The 21,183-nt window shown below is 41.8% G+C and overlaps 1 protein-coding gene across 1 annotated transcript in view; it reads left to right on the top strand.

Moving 5' to 3' along the window:
* Nucleotides 1-5,480: 5,480 nt before the first annotated feature.
* Nucleotides 5,481-21,183, top strand: part of ampd1 (adenosine monophosphate deaminase 1 (isoform M)) — a 55,147-nt gene continuing 39,444 nt past the window's right edge. Inside the window, exons 1-4 of the mRNA XM_043717000.2 lie at nt 5,481-5,609; nt 8,283-8,457; nt 13,672-13,837; nt 20,444-20,609. Of these exons, the coding sequence (XP_043572935.2) occupies nt 5,588-5,609; nt 8,283-8,457; nt 13,672-13,837; nt 20,444-20,609 (529 nt within the window). The 5' untranslated portion in view covers nt 5,481-5,587. The remainder of the gene's footprint in view (nt 5,610-8,282; nt 8,458-13,671; nt 13,838-20,443; nt 20,610-21,183) is intronic.

Raw genomic sequence — 21,183 nt, 5'->3', positions numbered from 1 at the left:
GGGTTTGGCGTGAAATTGGATCTGGTAATGTTATAGTGAAACACTTTGAGATGTTCTACAATGTAAAAGGCACTTTATAAATTCAAGTTGCATTGTGTCACTGATTCAGTCATATTCTGTTAGGTATGTTGAAGAATCTTCTATAACCCAGTTCAGTGCAGATACATTCACTGTCCGCTGTGTAATAATGTTTTTTGCATAGAATCCCTACAGTGTGGAAGCAAGTTATTCAGCCCACCGAGTCCACACTGACCCTCTGAAGAGTTTCCCACCCAGACACATCCCCCTACCCTGTAACCCTGCATTTCCCTTGGCCAATCCGCCTATCTGCACATCCCTGGACACTATGGGCAATTTAGCATTGGTCAAACTGCCCGAACCTGCACATCTTTGGACTGTGGGAGGAAACCAGAGCACCCAAAGGAAACCCACAAGACACAGGGAGAATGAGCAAGCCCCACATAGACAGTCGCCCGAGGGTGACCAAGTATGTCATCAAGAAGCCCAAGGAGTATTGAAAAAACTGAGAAACAGGGAAGAAACCTGTCACTGGTTGGAGTCATACATAATACATAGGAAGATGGTCATTAGAGGGGAACCAACTCAATCCAAATACACCACTACAGGAGTTCCTTAAGATAGTGTTCTGCCATAACTATCTTCAGTTGCTTCATGAATGATCTCCCCTCTAACAAGGTCGGAAATAATGATTGCATAATATTCTGTACCATTCACAACTCTTCTGTGCTGAAACAGTCAAGGCCTGCACAACATTCAAACTCACACTCGTGACAGGCAAGTAATATTTGAGGCAAAGATCATTTCTAACAAAAGAGAATCTAATCACCTTGCCTAATATTCAAAGGTATTTCCATCCCAAACATTCACATCCTGAGGGTAACTATTGACCAGAAACATCATTGTAACAGCCCTGTTAATACTGGGGCCACACTGGCACACTGGCAGGTCAGAGTTTGGGAATTCTGCACCAGAGAGCTCACCTCCAACTTTCCCGAAAGCCTGTCCATCATCGACAAGGCACCTCACCATTTATAAGGACCTAGGCTCCTAATGAATGCATTACTATAACTGTAACTGTACATAGGTATTAGTCTCAATTAAGGAGATTCCATTTGAAAGACTGTGATGTTCCCTCAGCTACGCAGTTCTCTGAAGCATTGCCGAAGATTATGCTGTGGGCTACAAAGGCCCTCTGTAGTAAGGTAAGCATGGGTTAAAGTGAGAGGAGCTGCAGAAATATGTAAATTCTCTGTCATGGATATAGTGCTGAAAAAGACTCAATACCCTCATGAGGGCAGGAATCATAATTATTACTGAGATGCCAACACCCTTCAGTTTGACTTCACCAGCTTTCTGCCTACACTCAGTCCAATGTGCCTTGTAGCTCCATTCATTATCCTCTTCCCAAGTACTTAAAGAGTTAAATAAAAGCATTTGTTTAATTAACTCCCTGTTTTTTGTCTATCACACAGTGGAAGAACACTTGGGAAAAGGTTGAGTATGGAGAAAGTGAGCAATGCAGATGCTGGAGATCAGAGTCGAAACGTGTGGTGCTGGTAAAGCACAGCAGGTCAGGCAGCATCTGAGGAGCAGGAGAATCGATGTTTCGGGCATAAGTCCTTCATCAGGAATGTGGAGGTGGGGTAGGAGGCTGAAAGATAAATGGGGTTGGGGGATGGGGGTGAGGTTTGGGGCTGAGGGAAAGGTATCTGGGAAAGTGATAGTGATAGGTCGGAGGGGAGGGTGGAGTGGATATTTAGGAAGGAAAATGGACAGGTAGGACAGTTCAAGAGGGTGGTGCCGAGTTGGAGGGATAAGTACTCCTTTCAGGTAACAAAACCACTTAGTTGAAAGGCAATGAGGAACAGGCAGCAAATGATATTCTCATCAGTGACATCTCCAATCCATGGGAGAATAAAGAATCAAACAAGCCCTGCACCACACTGAAGGATTGGAGGAGTCTGTCTCCACATTCAGTGCCAGAATGTACCAGAGCCTTGAACTGATGTCCACTTGTGTGAAGCAGAAAACACACAGGGTGTTTACCATTGAAACAGCAACCCTAGTCCTGATACCTTCCCGATCTCAGTCCGTGCCACACTGGCTGCCTCTCCCCACGATGGCTGAGCCTACTCTGGGCAGGTACAGTGAGGTAGTTCTTGGAGTCTTTGGACCTCACAGGTTGCTAAACCGAGGCCATGTTCTCCATGAGCACCTCGGCAGTCAGAGCAAGGAGACAGGCAGCAGAAACTGGGATGGTAACAAACTCAGAGTAAAAGGGCAAGAAAGACCTTCACCTGGGGAATCACTAGGGTGTTGAAACAATCTGCCAGCATCATGAAAAAGGGTCAAGAACCATAAATATTACTTAAGTCTCCTTTGGTCAATCATCTCCATCGTTGCCTCTGGCCTTGCAAGTGAGTAGCAGCCTTGAGTTAAATTGTAGAGTAGAAGGTGAAGACAAACAGTAGGTGTCAGTAAGTAGAGGAATTGCTAACTGTGGGAATGCTATGTGTGGGGGCACGGGTGTTGTGTTGGTGGGTCAGCGCGTCCATCATTATATGCTGCCAAACCTCAAATTGTAAGGTCTTCCTGGCTATTTCAGACAGTTAGCTGTGAGGCTGGTAGGGATCCTAACAGTGTCCAGATCTTCCTTGCCATCCTCCCCTGGAGAAGGTACTGCAGTTTTCACCTCCCTCATCCTGCAGCTTCACTCCTCTCCACTGTGCCACGTGGCACACCCCATTATCATCCTACAGAATCAGATCAGTGCATGCTGCTGGGTGCCCTCAACTCTGAGCAGACAGCTGAACTACTCCTTCAGTAAGATCTCTCACTCTATAGCCTTGTGGTGCCTCCTTTGGTGCGGTGGGAGGAAGTCAGGGAAATGATGGCTTAGTGGTATTATCACTAGACTATTAATCCAAAGACTCAGGTGATTCTCCTGCGGCCTGGGTTCATACCTTGCCATGGCAGATGGTGAAATTTGAATTAAGGATCTAATCACAGAATCCCTACATTGTGGAAGCAGGTCATTCGGCCCATCAAGTCCACCCTCTGAAGAGCATCCTACCCAGATCCATGCCCCCTACATGATGATCATGAATGAATTGTTGGGGAAAAGCCCATGTAGTTCAGTAATGTCTTTGAGTGAAGGAAACTGCAGCCTTTATCTGGTCTGGCCTGCATGTGACTCCAGACCCACTACAACATTGTTAACTCTTAACTGCCCTCTGGGCAATTAGCATCTAGGGAACAGGAGAATCGACGTTTCGGGCATTAGCCCTTCTTCAGGAATTCGGGCTAATGCCCGAAACGTCGATTCTCCTGTTCCCTAGATGCTGCCTGACCTGCTGCGCTTTTCCAGCAACACATTTCCATCTCTGATCTCCAGCATCTGCAGACCTCACTTTCTCCTCTGGGCAATTAGGGATGGGCATTTAATGCTGGCCTAGTGAGTGATGCCCACATCCCATTAATGAATTAAAAAAAGATCATCAGTCCCATTTTGAGTATTTTTTGTTTCCAGAGAACCATTGGGAAGATTTGAATGGCATTGAATCCTGACAGTTTCCTGGATATCTTGCACAGATGTATATGATAATATTCTGCTGGTTACATGCTAGTTAGCAATAATGGGATTGTTTTTGATGAATGAAATTCCTGGGTGATCTGAGGCTTTCTAGGTTGTCTTTTTGGTGCAATAATCTGTGATTTCCTGGACAGGGGGAATCTAACCATTGCAGAAAATCTCACAGTCCTCTTCTTCTCACTGGCCTCAGGAGTTAAGAAAGCGAGATGTAAATGATGGCCTTGGCAAAGATGCTGGAAAATGTGATATAAAAGCACAACTCAGTGGATGCTGAAGACCTGAAACGAACACAGGGAATGCTGAAGAAACTCAGCAGGTCCGGCAAGATCTGTGGACAGAGAAACAGAGTTAATGTTTCAATCCGATACAAATCTTCTTCTGAAGAAGAGTCATTGGCCTCAAAATGTTGACTCCTTCTCTCTTCACAGATGCAGCCAGACCTGCTGAGTTTCTCCAGCACACTTTCTGCTTTTATCTGGAAGATGCAGTGGTTAGAAAAGATTGCAAAATCTTACAAGTGGCACCAGACTACCGGTGATAAAGTGTGGTGCTGGAAAAGGGCACAGCAGGTCAGGCAGCATCTGAAGGGCAAGAGAATTGCCCTTTAGTTCTAAGGAAGGGTTTTGCCTGAAATGTCAACTCTCTTGCTCCTCAGATGCTGCCTGACCTGCTGTGCCTTTTCCAGCGCCACACTTTATCAACTCTGACTCTCTAGCATCTGCAGTCCTCACTTCCTCCTGCCAGACTACTGGTGGAAGGAGTTAGAGACAAAGAAATTCAGGGCCGTGCTGACCTGGCCAGCTCCTGGCTGTGTGTGACCAATTCTCCATTCTAAGGATACCTTAATATAGGTCAAGGTGAGATATGAGGTATAAGCCTCCCTAGACCAACACAGCTAAGTCAGAACACTGATCTTTTGACACCCAGTCGGCAAACATTTCTCACTTAAATAGGGAGGCAGATGTCTAGGTTCACTATTTAAAGGCTTTGCACCCTGTAGGTCATTAATCCTCTCTTGCCCTTTCATTGCCTTGACCTCAGTGAGTTTCAGCCAACTCCCTCTGCCAGCAGTTAAAGTTAAATGGCAGAGTTGAATTTTCTTTCTCCTTTTGTATACTTAGATCACTGAACCTCCCTTGTCCCACTGGAATTACCCAGTACCTCAAAAGGTGAACAGGTCAGCTGTCAGTAGACTTGTTGTCAGGATCTTGGCATTTATAAAATCAAGCGTCATACAGCATGGAAGCAGGCCCTTCGGTCCAACCCATCCATGCTGACCAGATTTCCCAAGCTATACTAATCCCATTTGCCTGTAATTGGCCCAAATCCCTCTAAACCTTACCTTTCCGTGTACCTGTCCGAATGTGATAATTGTACCTGTCTCTCCCACTTCCTTTGGCAGTTCATTTGATACCCACACTACCCTCTATGAAAAAGTTACCCCTCAAGTCCCTTTTAATTTTTTCCCCCTCGCCTTAAACCAATATCCTATAATTTTGGATTCCTCTACCCTGGGGAAAACACCTTGGCTATTCACCCTATCCACGCCCCTAGTGATTTTATAAACCTCCACAAACTCTCCTTTGCAAGTTAAAAGATTCCCCCAGAAGTGTCCGTCTGCATTTGCACTCAACTCTAATTGCAATGGTTGGAGCTAAATTCTTTATTTGGGATCAATTTCTATAATATGCCTATGATTGAGAAAATCTAATAAAATAATTTTCGAAGCTGAGGACAGTAACCCAGTAACTACATAACAGTATCTATCACACAACATTCATCGACAAGGACACTCCTCCAGAAATAGTTACATGTATAAATACTCCTAACCTTTTATAGGAGAGGAGCAGGCAAGTTCAAGCAGCAAGCGAAAAGCAGACCAAACGCAGTGTAAGAACGTCAGATCAACATTGAATCCCATCTACTGCTGTGTTCTGCCTCAGACAGAGAAATCTCTGTGAACTACACACCAAGATGTCGAAAGTCAAAAAGCCAGGTACAAAACATTCACAAGTTCTGTGAGCTAATAAAAATAAAATACTGCGGATACTGGAAATCTGAAATAAAAACAGAAAGTGCTGGAGGAACCCGGCAGGTCTGGCAGTGTCTGTGCAGAGAGAAAGAGATTAAAGTTTAAGTCTCTTTGATGGCAGAGATTAGTCATACTGGACTCGAAGCATTAACTTTATTTCTCTCCACTCATTGTTAGATCTGCTGAGTTTCTCTTTTATATCTGTGAGCTAATACACCACTGTATGAAATTAAAAATGATGTGAGCTGGTTTTCAGACACATGGAAGAGCATCTAATCTGTTGCTATAATCATGTGGGGTCCAGGTCCATATATTGATCAGTTAAGTAGGAAATTAAAACCAATGCGTTCTGATCAAAATGCTTCTGTGGACAGATTCAATTGGAATCAGGGAATATGACTAACTTTTCATGTTATCTCTCAATATATGTTTGACATCTTCATACACTTTCCCTTCCTTTGGGGAACTGTTGGAAAGATTAGTAGGCTGATTTTCGACTTGTCCAAATCATCATGAGCATTCTTTCCACAGCCAAGAGAGGCAGGAGTGTGGAGCTACTTGTTCAGAGGCAGGGGTTCTATCTACTCAGACATTCCTGCTCAATAACTGATCCCTGTCGGAACAAAAATATATTAATCTTGTACTTTAAGGGATCTCTTATTTTTTTCTAGCTATATATTGGGTTGAAAAGTAGTTATATGTTCCACAGAATGTGTTATGAGGTGGTCATTCAATTTGGAAACTCAGAATGTGGCAAAATATAATTATTCTGCCAGGCTTTGGGGCAGCACGGTGGCTCAGTGGTTAGCACTGCTGCCTCACAGTGCCAGGCACCCAGGTTCGATTCCAGCCTCAGGTGACTGTCTGTGTGGAGTTTGCATGTTCTCCCCGTGTCTGCATGGGTTTCCTCCAGGTGCTCCGGTTTCCTCTCACAGTCCGAAGATGTGCAGGTTAGGCGAATTGGCCATGTTACATTGCTCATAGTGTTCAGGGATGCATAGGTTAGATCAACATTGAATCCTATCTATTGCTGTGTTCTGCTTCAGACAGAGAAATCTCTGTGAACTACACATCAAGATGTCGAAAGTCAAAAATCCAGGTGCAAAACATTCACAAGTTCTGTGAGCTAATAAAAATAAAATACTGCTGATACTGGAAATGTCAGGTAATGGGTTTGGGTGGGATACTCTTTGGAGGGTTGGTGTGAACTTGTTGGGCCAAAGGGCCTGTTTCCACACTGTAGTGATTCTATGATTTCTATTATTAAGGCATTGAGGTTACAAACATTGAAAAACACTGGTCATTATTCTGATTAATTCGTGTGTGAGAGTGTTGGTTCTATAGTCTATTAACAACAATTAGTTGGCTTTTGGACTGGACAGAGATCTATAGATTATTGGATCTTAAAGACATGAAATGATATAAGGATGGTATGGTATAGTGTTGCAGTATAAGATATGCGATGACCTAGTTGAATGATGCCACTGTCTTGATGGACCCAAGTGGCTGTTCCTAGCTCCTATGTAAATTTACTTTCCAAAGTCTTGCCTTTGACTTGATTCAAGGTCGCTGCATATGAGTTGGAAAGAGTCCAGAAAGCAGAACATAGACTTAAATAGATTATAAATTGATAACCTAGAGGGAATTTGTGTGAGAAAATCATGAAGATTAGCATTGGAAGATGAGTCAAAGCAACGAATTTTTACTATAAGTGAGTTAACAACTGAAGAAAGAGGACAGAAAGGAAGATTCACTTTCATTTTCAGAGAAAATCATTAGAAAATGTTCATAAAGAATGATTCATAGGCGAGACCATGGTCACTGTTCCTTTTCAATAAAGTTACGCTTAGCCATTCCAATATTGGACTTACTGAGATGCAACTGCAAGAGGACACTACACATGGTTTGCAGGGAGCCATCAGAATGAGAGATATAACTGAACCAGGATTCCTAAGGGAGAGTGTGATCCTTGAAAGTTTCCATGCCCAGCTGGCTTACCATCATTATTTCACTGGCACTGACAGAGATTAGAACCGGCTGAAACACAGAAAACAGCAATTAATACGACTGCCCAATTAGGTTGATTTACAGTGTCAAGCAGGATTGGTCTTGTTGATGAATATGGATATTTAGAGTTAGGCAATTTATTGTTAACTAATGTCACAAATGACATGTCCATTCAGTGCCAAGTGCAAAAAGGATGGATTATGCTGGGGTCTTTATACCAAAGTAGGAACAAAAGCTGAATTTTCCTGTTTCCATCTGATCTCCAAACCAATAGGAACATGGTTGTGTATTTTCTTTGTCCTAACTCTGAATAACTTTGTCATTTATAAAGCCTTCCAATATTAGTGCTGCCTTACAAAGACAAACCAATCACGACCACCCAATTGTTTTATGATACCTAGTACATGCCTCTGATTGACAGGTTGTATTCATTCTTAAAATAAATTCTGAAAGTATTACAATTCTATACAAAAAGTCTTAGTTTTTGTTTAAAAGCTGTCCAAGTTGAGTCGTAATAGGAATAGTCCTATATCTCTAACTTTTAATGGTGACTCCCTGCTACTAATAGTTTAATGCTCAGCAATTAATTACCTTTGTCATTTTAAGTAACCACCTGACTATCTTTTTCAGAGTTTGATGAAGAAGCACGGACCTTGGCTGAGAAGGTCTTCGCCCATGACGCTAAAGATGAAGATGAAAGAGATGAGATTTCGCCATTTGATATGGCTGACAATTGTCCAATTGGGCACATTGAGATGCAGCACCATTTAATTGACAGGAAAGCAAAGGAATCCACAAAGAAAAGGTTCTAAAATGCAAAAATTGCATTATAACATTTATACTTTGTACTAAATGAATCATCCTATGCTGCTTAACAACAGCAATTAAAATTTGAGTCAAAAAGTGTGGGGCTGAAAAAGCACAGCATGACAGGCAGCATCCGAGGAGCAGCAGAGTCAACGTTTTGGGCATAAGCCCTTCATCAGGAATGTCTGTTAAAATTTGATCAAGTCACAGAAGGCGATGGTAGGATAGGGGACCAAAGTTTGTGGGGAGCAACTTAAAGGGGCAGGGAGAGAGTTCAGAAGGGAAATTTTGTCGTTTGTTCATGGGTTGTGGCCATTGTTGGCTGGGTCAGCATTTATTGCTCATTACCAATTGCACTTGAGAAGACGGTGGTGAATTTCCTTTTTGAAGAACTGCAGTCCCTTTGATGTAGGTTGACCCATCTGTCTGTTAGGGAGGGATTTCCAGGATTTCAGGAATTCCAATATATCTAGACAAGGCATGTGGAAGCATGATCCACAAGTGGCAGAATCCTCAAAATTGGGAATGGAAATGGCTGAAATTGGAAGAGGATTTTGAAGGCTTGTGGAGTTTTAGAGGTGGTTACAAAGACAGAGAGGGGCTGAGGTTATGGAGAAATTTGAAGATAAGGATGAAGCATTTCGTATCATGCGTTGTGACTGGCTTACCAAAACCAGGAAGGAAGCAAATCAAGGAACAGGATTTACTACTGGAGGATAGAGTTGGAAGGTTGGAAAATTGTATTGACCAGTTCTGGTTGCCATACTATCAAAAGGATAGAGAGGCACTGAGAAAGTGCAGAGAAGATTTATATGAATACACCAGTAATATGTAAATGTACAAATCAGGAGTGGATTGTCAGGCTGAATATCTTTTCTCTTAAATGAAAGAAAAAGGAATGATCCCCACTAGAGGTCTTTAAAATTAAGGTTTTTTTCTTGATAGTTTGTATAAAGTGAGAATACATCCTCTTGTGAGGAAGAGCATAACTGGAGGTTGTAAATGTAAGATGGCCTCAAAAGGAGTTGGAAGCAGATTGTGTTTTAAGGCAGAGATGGATCGAATCTTCATTAGCAAGGGCAGAATGGATATTGGAGTTAGACAGAATGTGGAGGTATCAGATTATGCACAATCCCATAGAATGGCAGAGCAGACTCAAGAGGACAAGTGGCATACTTCTGCTCTTCAAAGGTTTTTTTTGTATATAGGATGGTCACCAGGAAATCCGGGAGGGATTTCAGAAGAAACCTCTTTACCCAACGAAATAGCAGCAAGCTAGAAGTCACTCCCATACGAAATCATTGAATTGAATGGTATTGATGCATGTAAGAGAAAGTTAGCCATATGGGGAGTAGGGAATGGGGCTTACAATGCTAGATTTAGATGAGGAAAGCTGGGAGAAGCTCAAGTGGAGTATCAAGACAGGCATAGGCTGTGTGGGCTGAATGGCCTGTTTCTGTGTTGTACTTATATCCTGTACAGACCGGAAGCTACTGTAGATCTGTAAGTATAGGGTTAATGGATGAACAGGGTTTGGTGCAAATTACTGGTGATGAAGATTTGAATGAGTGTATGTTTATAGGTGTAGAGACCAGCATTAGAATGACCAAGCCAAAGGGAGCAAAGTCTTGGATAAAGATTTCAGCAATGGGTGCCCTGAGACAGGCAAGGGATTGGGCAATGTTGTGGAGCTGAAAATAGGCTTGATGACTGAACCACTGGCTGGAAGCTCATTTGAGGATCAAACACAACATCAAGGTTGTAGATAGTTTACCTCAGCTTTAAGCAACCACCAGGGGGTGGGACAGAAACGGTAGTCAGAGAATAGAGTTTGTGCCAGGATTAAAAATACAAAAGTTTTGGTTTTCCTGATGTGAAGACATTACTTTGTAGATTGTGGAATCACTTGGCGTGGAGGTGGGAAGCGCATTCGGAGCTTAAGGCATGAGGAACTCTACCCAGTCTCCCAGCTGCTTGTCCAGTGTGATACAGTAAAACATATGTGCCTACAGGGGAGATAAAATCTGATATGCAATAGGAATTTATTATCCACATTTGACATTATTAAATATTCTATCAAGTTCACATGCATATTTTTATTTGTTTATTTATAATTCCCAATGGCTGAAAGGAGAGACGTTGTTGCAGCAGGTTGTTGATGACCAAGACAACTGCAAGAATACCAAGTTACAGATGATGACAACAATTTATATTACACGAGAAAAGGATACTGATTGGTTGGCAAATCTGATTGGCTGAGGCATTGCCATAGAGAAACCAATGAGAAACTATAGGCTTCCCAAGTTTCCGGGTAATTCAAAAATGATTCAAGACTTGAACATATTCCTTTTGCTTGCAGAGAATGGGTCCTTGCATATGAATGTATGTTACTTCGTGCAAGAATATATTAGCCACATTATGAGCTGGGCTGATTATCATCAATTGGTTTTTAATTATAATTATTAGTTCATTTTGTTTTATTTGTTAATTTCTGCTCAGTCTTTGTATTCAGTTGGAGCAACAGGTCAAGCACATAGCTTCAAATACTATTATGCAGTGCCTATGCTAGTGTTATTTTTCACGAGCTCATCACTGCCTTTATGTCCAATCAGATCAAATAGGGGAGGCAATGGCCTAATGGTATTGTAGCTAGACTATTAATCCAGAAACTCAGCTAATGTTTTGGTGACCTGGGTTCAAACCCTGCCATGACAGATGGTGGAATTTGAATTCAGTAAATAATCTAGAACTAAGGATCTAATGATGACCGTGAAACCATTGCCAAGTGTTGGAAAAACCCATCTGGTTCACTAATGCCCTTTAGAGGAGGAAACTGCAATCCTTACCTGGTCTGGCTGACATATGACTCCAGCAATGTGGTTGACTCTTAACTGCCCTCTGGGGCAATTAGGGATGGGCAATGAATGCTGGCCTTGCCAGAGATGCCCCCACCTCATTATTGAATTTTTAAAAAGGATGTTCTGTCTCTCACACAATTGAGAAATGTTATTTATGAATTTCAATGTCAGTATGATGCCAAATATGTAGTTCATCAATGACTGGCTGATTGAACCAAACAGCATGCTTCGTGTATTGTTTATAATGAGTAGAATGCAGCCAATGATTACAAAACCCAAAACAAAGCATTTAGTGTTAGGTTCAATTCTGTGGTTGGGCAGCATTTGAATAATAATCCTGAGCATGATGTTAGTTAAAACAATACCCAATTAAAGGTAATAATTTAAGTTTGTCATGCGGTTTATTTTCATATGCTGGAATCAGCATACATTCATATGCAAGAGACCCTTTCTCTAAATAAAATAAAAATCTTCGAGCTTTGTGACTTTTTTGAATTAGCCAGGTGCCTAGGGAGTCCTAGGGTCCCATTGCCTCCTCCATAGCAATGCTTCAGTCTGTCAAAAACAACACACCAATGACCAATGTGTATCATTCTCTCTTATCATATAAATGACCAAACTTCAAATGACCATGGCTTTCTTGCACTTGTGCTGATGAAGATGAGATGAAAAGCTCCCACTAATGAACAATATTGAAGTTCTGTACAAGCAAACCACAAATTTCTTAATTAGTAGTTTAGTTGTTCTCCTCTCTACAGTGGGATTAGTTTAGTTTCAAAAAGTAAAATTGAAGCAACTGAGATAGCAGATGTTGACTTTGTAAGATGGCCCTTGATTTGAATACTAGTTCCTTATGGCCTTATCGATTATATCTCACCTCCTTCTTTGTTTACAACTTATTCTTTTGAGGGTTGGTGGAGACAGGAATCACAAGTCATTGGTGGCTTCCTGTTATTGGGCTCAATTCATTTAGAAAGTGAAGGGAAAGATCTTGCAATTATTCAGGCCCCTTTTTACCTCCGTGAGTTTTCTGAAGTGATTTGAGATGAGTATCATCTTAAAATCAACTGCTGCTGATCTGAAGACAAATTTAGAAGCAATTTGTGTATATCAGGTAACCCACGTGGCAAATGAGATAAGTGACCTGTTATTTCAATGTTACTGCTTGAGAAGTGAGTGCTTGCCATTAATTTCACCCAATTTCCCTTGAATAATTTGATCTGTTACTAATGTTGGAACAGTAATGCATTGTGCCATTATACTTTTGATTGGTTTTTTGAAAGTAAGTTGTCCTGGACCAGACCAGACCTCCTCAAAATATATTAAGAAGGTTGCCTAGACCATAACGTTTTCTTATTTCAAAAGTAAATGTGAGGTCCTGTGTACCAGATGCAATATGACTGGTCAACCACTCAACATTAAGCGAAACACAATTTATTTAAACACTATGTTATAGTACAACAATAGAAAGAGGAACTTTTAATAACAACTCTATTGGAAAACGTGGCTGAATAATAGATACAGTACTTATTACTAATAAACTGTTTCCAATATAGCAACATCCCATAAACACACTCGTTAGCAAAAAGGCAAGTTCAGAGATCAGGTTTTCTCATGTGCAATGCCGCAGCAGGAAGAGAAATTCCAGTTTCCAGCTGTAACCGAGAAGGAGGTGGGGGTGGGGAATAGCTTCTACTTCTTCAAAATTCCAGCAGCTTTCATTGAATCTAAAAGCTTAAAGAAAAGCTAGAAATCCTAGTCTGTGAGAGCTGGCCACATCCAGCCAGGCTGCTTCTATTATTCCAACTTTTTAAAAACCCCAAGGCCTCACAAGCTGTTTATGTTACTACAGACTGATTGTCACCTCTTGTTCAATCTCTTTCTTAAAAGAAACCAGAACAAAACTCATCTCTTAAAGTAGCAGCATCATCACAAACTAAGGTCAAAATTGTTTGAAATTGAGGTTTAAGTTCCAAACAGCCAGAAACCCTATGGTACCTTTCCCAAGATAGCCTTCTTGATTTCTAAGATGACACACATTATTGTACGAATATTACTGCTAAGTTAAATTCTGTCTTTGCTTGAGACCCATTTTCCAGCAGAGGTGACTGGGTAGAGATCTATGACCCACTGACTGGAGTAATGAATCCAATTATAATGACCTGCCTGGATCCTCATTGGCTTCAGCACCTAACATTCAGGAATACATGTCGCATGACTCAGCACAATTGCACATACCAATTAAGCAATTTCTGGGAAACGATTTTTAGCAAAACTGTTTCTGGTGGAAACCAAGTTTCAATCTTTATTCTAATGAACATTGGTACAACTCTTGGATTGTGTCTTCCTGTTAGGTTGAAAATAATCATGAGAGGAAAGGCAATCGCTACAGCAATTCCAGTTCTCGAGGACCCTGCAATGGCACAGCCTAAAGAATCAGCTAATGAGATGGGGCTGCCCTCGTACACAGATGTGCCAGAATTCCAAAGAGTCACTATTTCTGGAGACTACGCGTCAGGGGTAAGGTTAACCCTGCCTCGTTGATTGGGGCTTTAACCTAGCACCATCCCCTCCCCATTGCAGAGAAGGGAATCTCTGCAATCCAGGATGTATAATGGGCAGGACTGGGTAATAAGGGGAAGATTGGCTTTGGAAACCTCAGGAAGTTGATGATAGAGGAAGGATCTTTAAATGCAAGAAGAGAGCCAAAGGAATGTAAGAGAGAAAAACATCAGAGTATGCACTGATAAAGTTATGCAAACAAGCCATACTGGGTTGGACAGCGTCTAATCAGCACTTCCATTCACTAGAGCTGCTATCAGTAAAATTCACCATGAAGCTGTCAGATTGTTCTAAAGTCCCCCATAGCTGTAGCAAAAACAGAATTGCTTCATTTGTGAAATTGTATATATGTCTCCGAATCAACCTGTTGCTATTATACACCTTTAGAGTAAGTAAGACTTGAGCCCAAGCCTCCTGTCCTAGAGGTAGGGATGCTACCCTCATTACAACATCTTCTTGTACTTATATGTGACTCCAGTCTCACACCACTACTAAGGAAACAGCCTCAGTTAAAAATTACAGATTTTTAAATTATTGAATTCAAGATTCACTACAGTGGAATTGAATCCCTAGGGCACTAATGACATTACCACTACACGATCAGCCCTCGTCTAATTGCAGCAGCTGAGAGAACTAATTCAAAGTAATGAATTACTTGACCTCATCCTCGTGAATTTAGTTGTCACGAAGGATCTTTCCATGAGAGAATTGGCAGAGGTAATCAGTGCAGAGTCCTCATGGAATCCATGCCCTGGAAGACACCCTCTATGATTTTGCAGTACAAAACTGTGTATTCTTGAGGTATTGTGGGCTGTGAGTACCAGCAGAAATGACTTGCCTGATAATCTGTAACCTCATTTCTTGGCTTATCACTTAATTGTCAACAAACCAGGTGATCAGCCCTCGTGTGGTGAGGAAATGTAGAAAAGATTGTCTGGAAGATCACCAGATAAAACTGAGAATGAGAATGTGGCAGGTGAAGAGAAGTTGGAGGTTGGTGTGATGAAAGACAAAAAAAAATGGTCTTGTGAACAGTTTGGTGAGAAACTAAAACGAAATGCTGGAAATACTCAGCATCTGTGGAGGGAGAAATAGCACTAATGTTATCTATCTGTGACCTTGCACCAGAACAAAACATTAACAACAGAAATTGCTGGGAATCTCAGCAGGTCTGGCAGCATCTGTGGAGAGAAATCAGAATTAACGTTGTGCCTTCAGTGACCCTTCCTCAGAACTGTTGCTCAGCTCTGAGGAAAGATCACATGACCTAAAACATTCGTTCTGATTTCTCTCCACAGGTGCTGCCAGGCCTGCTGAGATTCCCAGCAATTTCTGATTCACAGCACCCGCAGTTCCTTCTGTTTTTATTTAGCTAAAAAAACAGCCTTCTCAGAGTTAAAGCAACATATGACAAAAGTAGCGGTTATTTCAAGTTTTCCTAGAATTATATAAAATTTACAGTACAGAACTAAATTATTTGAGCAAAATAATTTCTGGTCCTGAATGGTATTTCCTGTACTCAGGAGCGACCTCACACTATATTCCATCTCATCCTATCAACATACCCTTCTATTCCTCTCCCACCCCGGTACCTGCTTAGCTTTCCCTCTCCTGTAACCAGGTGATTGCATGTGCTGAAGAACTTAAAGGGCTGGCTAACTTTAATATCAAAATCACACAACACCAGGTTATAGTCCAACAAGTTTAATTGGAAGCACTAGCTTTTGGAGCACTGCTCCTTCATCACTCCCTGATGAAGGAGAAGTGCTCCGAAAGCTAGTGCTTCCAATTAAACCTGTTGGACTATAACCTGGTGTTGTGTGACTTTTAACTGCGTCCACCCCAGTCTAGCTCTTCCACATCATAACTTTAACATTGCAGTGTTAAACCTGAACATTTATGTTCAGGGGTATAAACATTTGAGGGATCAGTTATTCTCTTGCATTTGTTCAGCAGCAGCCTAATCGATCCCTTTGGCGGGGATGTTAAAACTCTCACCAGATTTGTGCTTGATCTTTCACAAGCATCAATTCCATTCAGAGGGGTGTGAAACCATGCCTGGTATTTGGGATTTGGATTATCGCCTGCTTTAAGGGAGCCGTGAGTCACTGGTTAGCTCAGCTGCCTGAAAACCGGTTTGCAAAGCACTATGGATTTAGTTTCTGCCCTGGCAGAATAGTAGCCTGCCTCCTCAGCTGAGGTCTGGTGACCCTCAGGTCAAACTCACCATCAGTTGTCCCTCTCGAGTGGGGCAGTGTGTTGCAGGACAGTTAATAACTTCAAGAACAGTTGAGCTTTTTATATTGGATACTTGGGATAGTCACATCTATTCAATGTGGAGATTTCAGCACGAGTCAGAGTTCACACTGTAATAGAGTCTTGCTAAGGTCTGCCACCTATTTTAAGTCCACAGCTGAAGCAGCTGGCTCTCCATTATGAGGTGCCTCTGTCAGCTGAGGATGTTTCCATGCTTATATACTCCTGGATCAGGACACTAAATACTGCTCTCTCAACCTGACATTGAATTCACAGCCAACTGTGAATAGTTGGCTGATATAGTTGCAATCGATAACAATAAAAATAATTGACAAAATGCGAACTAGTTGATAGAAAACAAAAGCAAATGATGTTGATCCATTACAATTTATCCAAGCATAATTTGGTACTATACATCCGCAGGCATTGCTGAGTCATATAATCTATGTGCACACTTTAAATGTTCATGGCCTATTCATAATCATTCAATGTAAGAAGCAAAATACTGCAGGGGTTTGCAGTGGTGAAAGGTGCGATGGTATGGTGGCTCAGTGGTTAGTACTGCTGCCTCACAGTGCCAGGGATACTGGTTTGATTCCACCCTTGGATGGCTGTCTGTGTGGAGTCTGCACATTCTCCCTGTATCTGCGTGGGTTTCCTCTGGGTGCTCCAGTTTCCTCCCACAGTCCAAAGACGTGAGAGTAGGTGCTTTAGCCACTGGAAATGCAGGGTTATGGAAAAAGGATTGGTGTGGACTTGATAGACTGAATGCCCAGTTTCCACACTGTATGGATTCTGTGATGATCTGAAATAGGAAGAAAACAAGTCAAAAAAACTCAGGTTAGGCAGTGTTTATGGAGATAAACAGAGTTAATATCTCAGGCTGATGAATGTCAATGTTTGATAAGCACTGATGAAAGGTCATTAATATGAAATGGCAAATGTTTCTCTCCATCGATAATGCCTTACCTGCAGAGTTTCTTTTGATTAGCTTTTTTATTGTTCTTGACCTGGAATATTGCGACCTGGACTAAAAATAATGAATGATCTAATACTGATCATCTTAAATAGTGTGATGTGGGAAATTAGTGCAGTAAATGAATGATCAAATCATTTGAATTAAGCAACTTTAAAAGTAATCTACTGAGAAATTGAATTGTCTTTTTATGTATTTGAGTTTTAGAACAATCAGGTTTGTCTGATATCCTCACACACATTTGTTCCCATTTGGGGAATGTTGGAGAAACTCTGGAAGAATTCTCCGGCTGACTCTCAGCCTGTTGAACCACATCATGAATATTCCTTGTTTGGTCAGTAAGTTTCCGAGTGGGGATTGAACCCATTTCTGGCTCAGAGGAAGAGGCACTACTGACTGATCAGTAAAGATTCAAACACACCTTAGTATTTCTCTTATAGAATTAGCTACAAGGTTCTTTCCTTTATTTATTTATGAGATATGGGCATTACTGGCTGGAGACTTTGTTGCCCACCCCTTGTTGCTCTTGAGAAATGAGCTGCTTTCTTGAATAGCTGCAGTCCATGTACTGGATGTAGAGCTACAATGTCTTTAGGGAGGGAGTTCCAGGATTTTGATCCAGCAACACTAAAGGAACTTTGATATATTCCCAATTCAGGATAGTGAGTGGCTTCGAAGGGAAGTTGCAGCTGGTGGTGTTCCTATGTTTCTGCTGCCTTGTCCTTCTAGATGAAGATGGTCATGGGTGTGGAAGGTGCTGTCTAAGGATCTTTGGTGAATTTCTATGGGGCATCTTGTAGATAATACATACTGCTGCTACTGAACATCAAATTTCTTGTGTGTTGCTGGAGCTGCACTCATCCAGGGAATTGGGCATTATTCTATCATATTCCTGACTTGTGGCTTATCAATGGTGAATAGTAAGTTACTCTGGCCTACTTTTGCAGTCATAGTATTCATATTTCAGTGAATATCAAGGGATATTCTTTCTTATTGGAAATGGCATCACCTGACAGCTGTGTGGTGTGAATGTTACTTGCTACTGGTCAGCCTGAGATACTTGTCCAGATCATCCTACATTTGGATATGGTCTGCTTCAGTGCTGGAGGGATCACTAATAGTGCTGAACATTGTGCAATCATTGGCGAACATTCCCACTTCTGACCTTATGATGGAGCCAAGGTCATTGATGAAGCAGCTGAAGATGGCTGGGTCTGTGTGAATATAGCATCAAGAATCCCAAGCAAAATAGGAGTCTTTGGGAAAGAATGGGAAATCTCTGTACTGGTTGGAGTCATAGCCAGCACATAGGAAGATGGTCATGGTTATTGGAGGTCAGTCATCTCATCTCCAGAACTTCTCTGCAGGAGTTCCTCAGAGTAGTGTTCTAGGCGCAACCATTTTCTGCTGGTTCATCAATTACTTTTCAACCTAAGGTCAGAAATGTGGATGTTTGCTAATGTTTGTACAATGTTCAGCACCATTTGTGACTCCTCAGATACTGAAGCAGTCCATACAACAAGAAGTGGAAAATAACATTTATGCCATAAGTGCCAAGCAATGACCATCTCAAATAAGAAAAGATATAACCACCACCCCTTTTGACTTTCAATGGTGTTATCATCACTGAATACCCTATTATCAATTCCTTGGAGGTTACCATTGACCAGAAACTCATTTGGACTCACCACATAAACACAGTAGCTACAAGAGCAGGTCAGAAGCTAGAATTACTGTGGCAAGTAACTCACCTCCTGGCTCCCCAAAACCTGTCCACCATCTACAAACCACAAGTCAGCAGCGTAATGGAATACTTTCCATTTGCCTGGATGGGTTCAGCTCCAACAATATTCAAAAAGCTTGACACCATCCAGGACAAAGCAGCCCACTTGATTGACACCATATCAACAAACACCCACTTCTGCCATCACAGAGGCTCAGTAGCAGCAGTGTGCACCATCTACAAGCTACACTACAAAAGTTCAGCAACGATTCTTAGACAGCACCTTCCAAACCCACAACAGCTTCCATCCAGAAAGACAAGGGCAGCAGATACATGGGAACACTATTACCTGCAAGTTCCCCTCCAGGCCACTCACCATCCTAATTTGGAAATATATTGCTGTTTCTTCAGTGTCAAAATCGTGGAATTCCCTCCCTAGGGGCACTGTGGTCTACCTACTGCATGTGGACTGTAGCAGTTCAAGAAGACAGCTCACCAACACTTTCTCAAGGAGCAACTAGGAATGGGCAACAAATGCTGCCAGTCAGAGATGTTCATTTCCCTTAGTGAATAAATAAAAGGACTTGACTTCAGTCAAGTCTAAAGGGAATAAAAAAATTAAACAAGTTTAAATTTTCTTGAATTTACTAATCAATACAAGTTATAATTTCCCTGCATAATATTGTAGGTTTATAAATATGCTAGCTACTGCCATAAATATGATATGATTGAAGTGACCAGAGTGGATAATGATAGCACCCAAAGCAACCCAAATAATTACAAAGAAATATTGTGAATCTGCACACAATAATAATGCAATATCATTCCCAATTGGCTGATACCTCATAGAATAAGAATATACAGTATAATGTGGTTGTTCAGCATATAATGCCTATTCCAAATACATGAAAGAGCTCTAATTAGAACCACTCCTCTACTCTCTCCTGTATTATAGAAACTGCTGCCGTGGCAAGAGTTTCTCCCCTCTCATAATTTTGAAAATCATCTTCAAATCTCCCCTTAACCTTCTGTCCTCAATGGAGACCAATGCCCTCTTTAGTCTTTCCACAAAACTGATGTACCCCTCGTTCCTGGTACATCCTAACAAATCACATCTGCATCTGCATCTGCTCCAAAGGTTTTGAAAGGTTTAGGTGACATTTCTTTTTGAGTCTTGTCCATTTTTAAAGCCTTTGTTTACTGTTAGTTTGACAGGGGGCTATATTGATTCAAGGTGAAAGATGATTGTAGAAACTCAGGGGCCATGGGAGACTCCAAACTCCTCATGAGTCATAGAATCATAGAATCCCTACAGTGTGGAAACAGGCCCTTTGGCCAAACAAGTCCACACTGACTCTCCAAAGTGTAACCCATCCAGACCCATTCCCCTACCCTATTATCCTATATTTACCCCTGACTAATGCACCTAACCTACACATCCCTGAACACTACGAGCAATTTAGCATGGCCAATCCACCTAACCTGCACATCCTTGGACTGTGGGAGGAAACTAGAGCACCTGGAGGCAACCCACACAGACATGGGTAGAACGTGCAAACTCCACTCCACTCCAAACTCACGAGTTTGATTATTTACCATTTATGAACAGGTAACTGTTGAAGATTTCGAACTTGCCTGCAAGGGCCTGTATCGAGCTTTGACCATTCGGGAGAAATACATGCGGCTATCATTTCAGCGATTCTGTCGGACCACTGCACAGTTTCTGCGGAACATGGAAAATGAGCAATGGAAAGAGGAGAATGAAGTGCACCCAGGTAAGGAGAAGAACACTTGAAGAAAGATTCTCACTCACTCAGACTGTTTGTCTTGTTTCAGACTCTGATCCAACCATTTTCATTGCACGTCTCTGACAAAGCCAACTCTTGCACTGTTCTCAGATCACCAAAAGATCCATATGCTTTTATAGAAACATGGGAAATAGGTGCAGGAGGAGGCTATTTAGCCCTTTGACTCTGCACCACCAGTGTGTATGATCATGGCTGATCATGTAATCTCAATATCTCACTCCCGCTTTCTCTCCATACCCCTTGATCCTTTTAGCCACAAGGGCCATGTCCCTCTTGAATATATCTCACAAACCGGCCCCAACAGCTTCCCATGGGAGAGAATTCCACAGGTTCGCCACTCTGAGTGAAGAAATTCTTCCTCATCTTAGTCCTGAATGGTTTACCCTTTATTCTTAGACTGTGACCCCTAGTTCTGGACTTTCCCAACATCAGGAACATTCTTCCCACATCTAGCCTTGCACAGTCCCATCTGGATTTTATATGTTTCTATGAGATTCCCCCCTCGTTCTTCTAAATTCCAGCGAGTACAAGCCCAGTTGAT

This window comes from Chiloscyllium plagiosum, unplaced genomic scaffold (genome assembly GCF_037043375.1).
Source record: "Chiloscyllium plagiosum isolate Xiang-an unplaced genomic scaffold, Cpla_swu_hap1 HiC_scaffold_26, whole genome shotgun sequence".
NCBI lineage: Eukaryota > Metazoa > Chordata > Chondrichthyes > Orectolobiformes > Hemiscylliidae > Chiloscyllium > Chiloscyllium plagiosum.
This window is presented reverse-complemented; position numbering and strand designations above follow the sequence as displayed.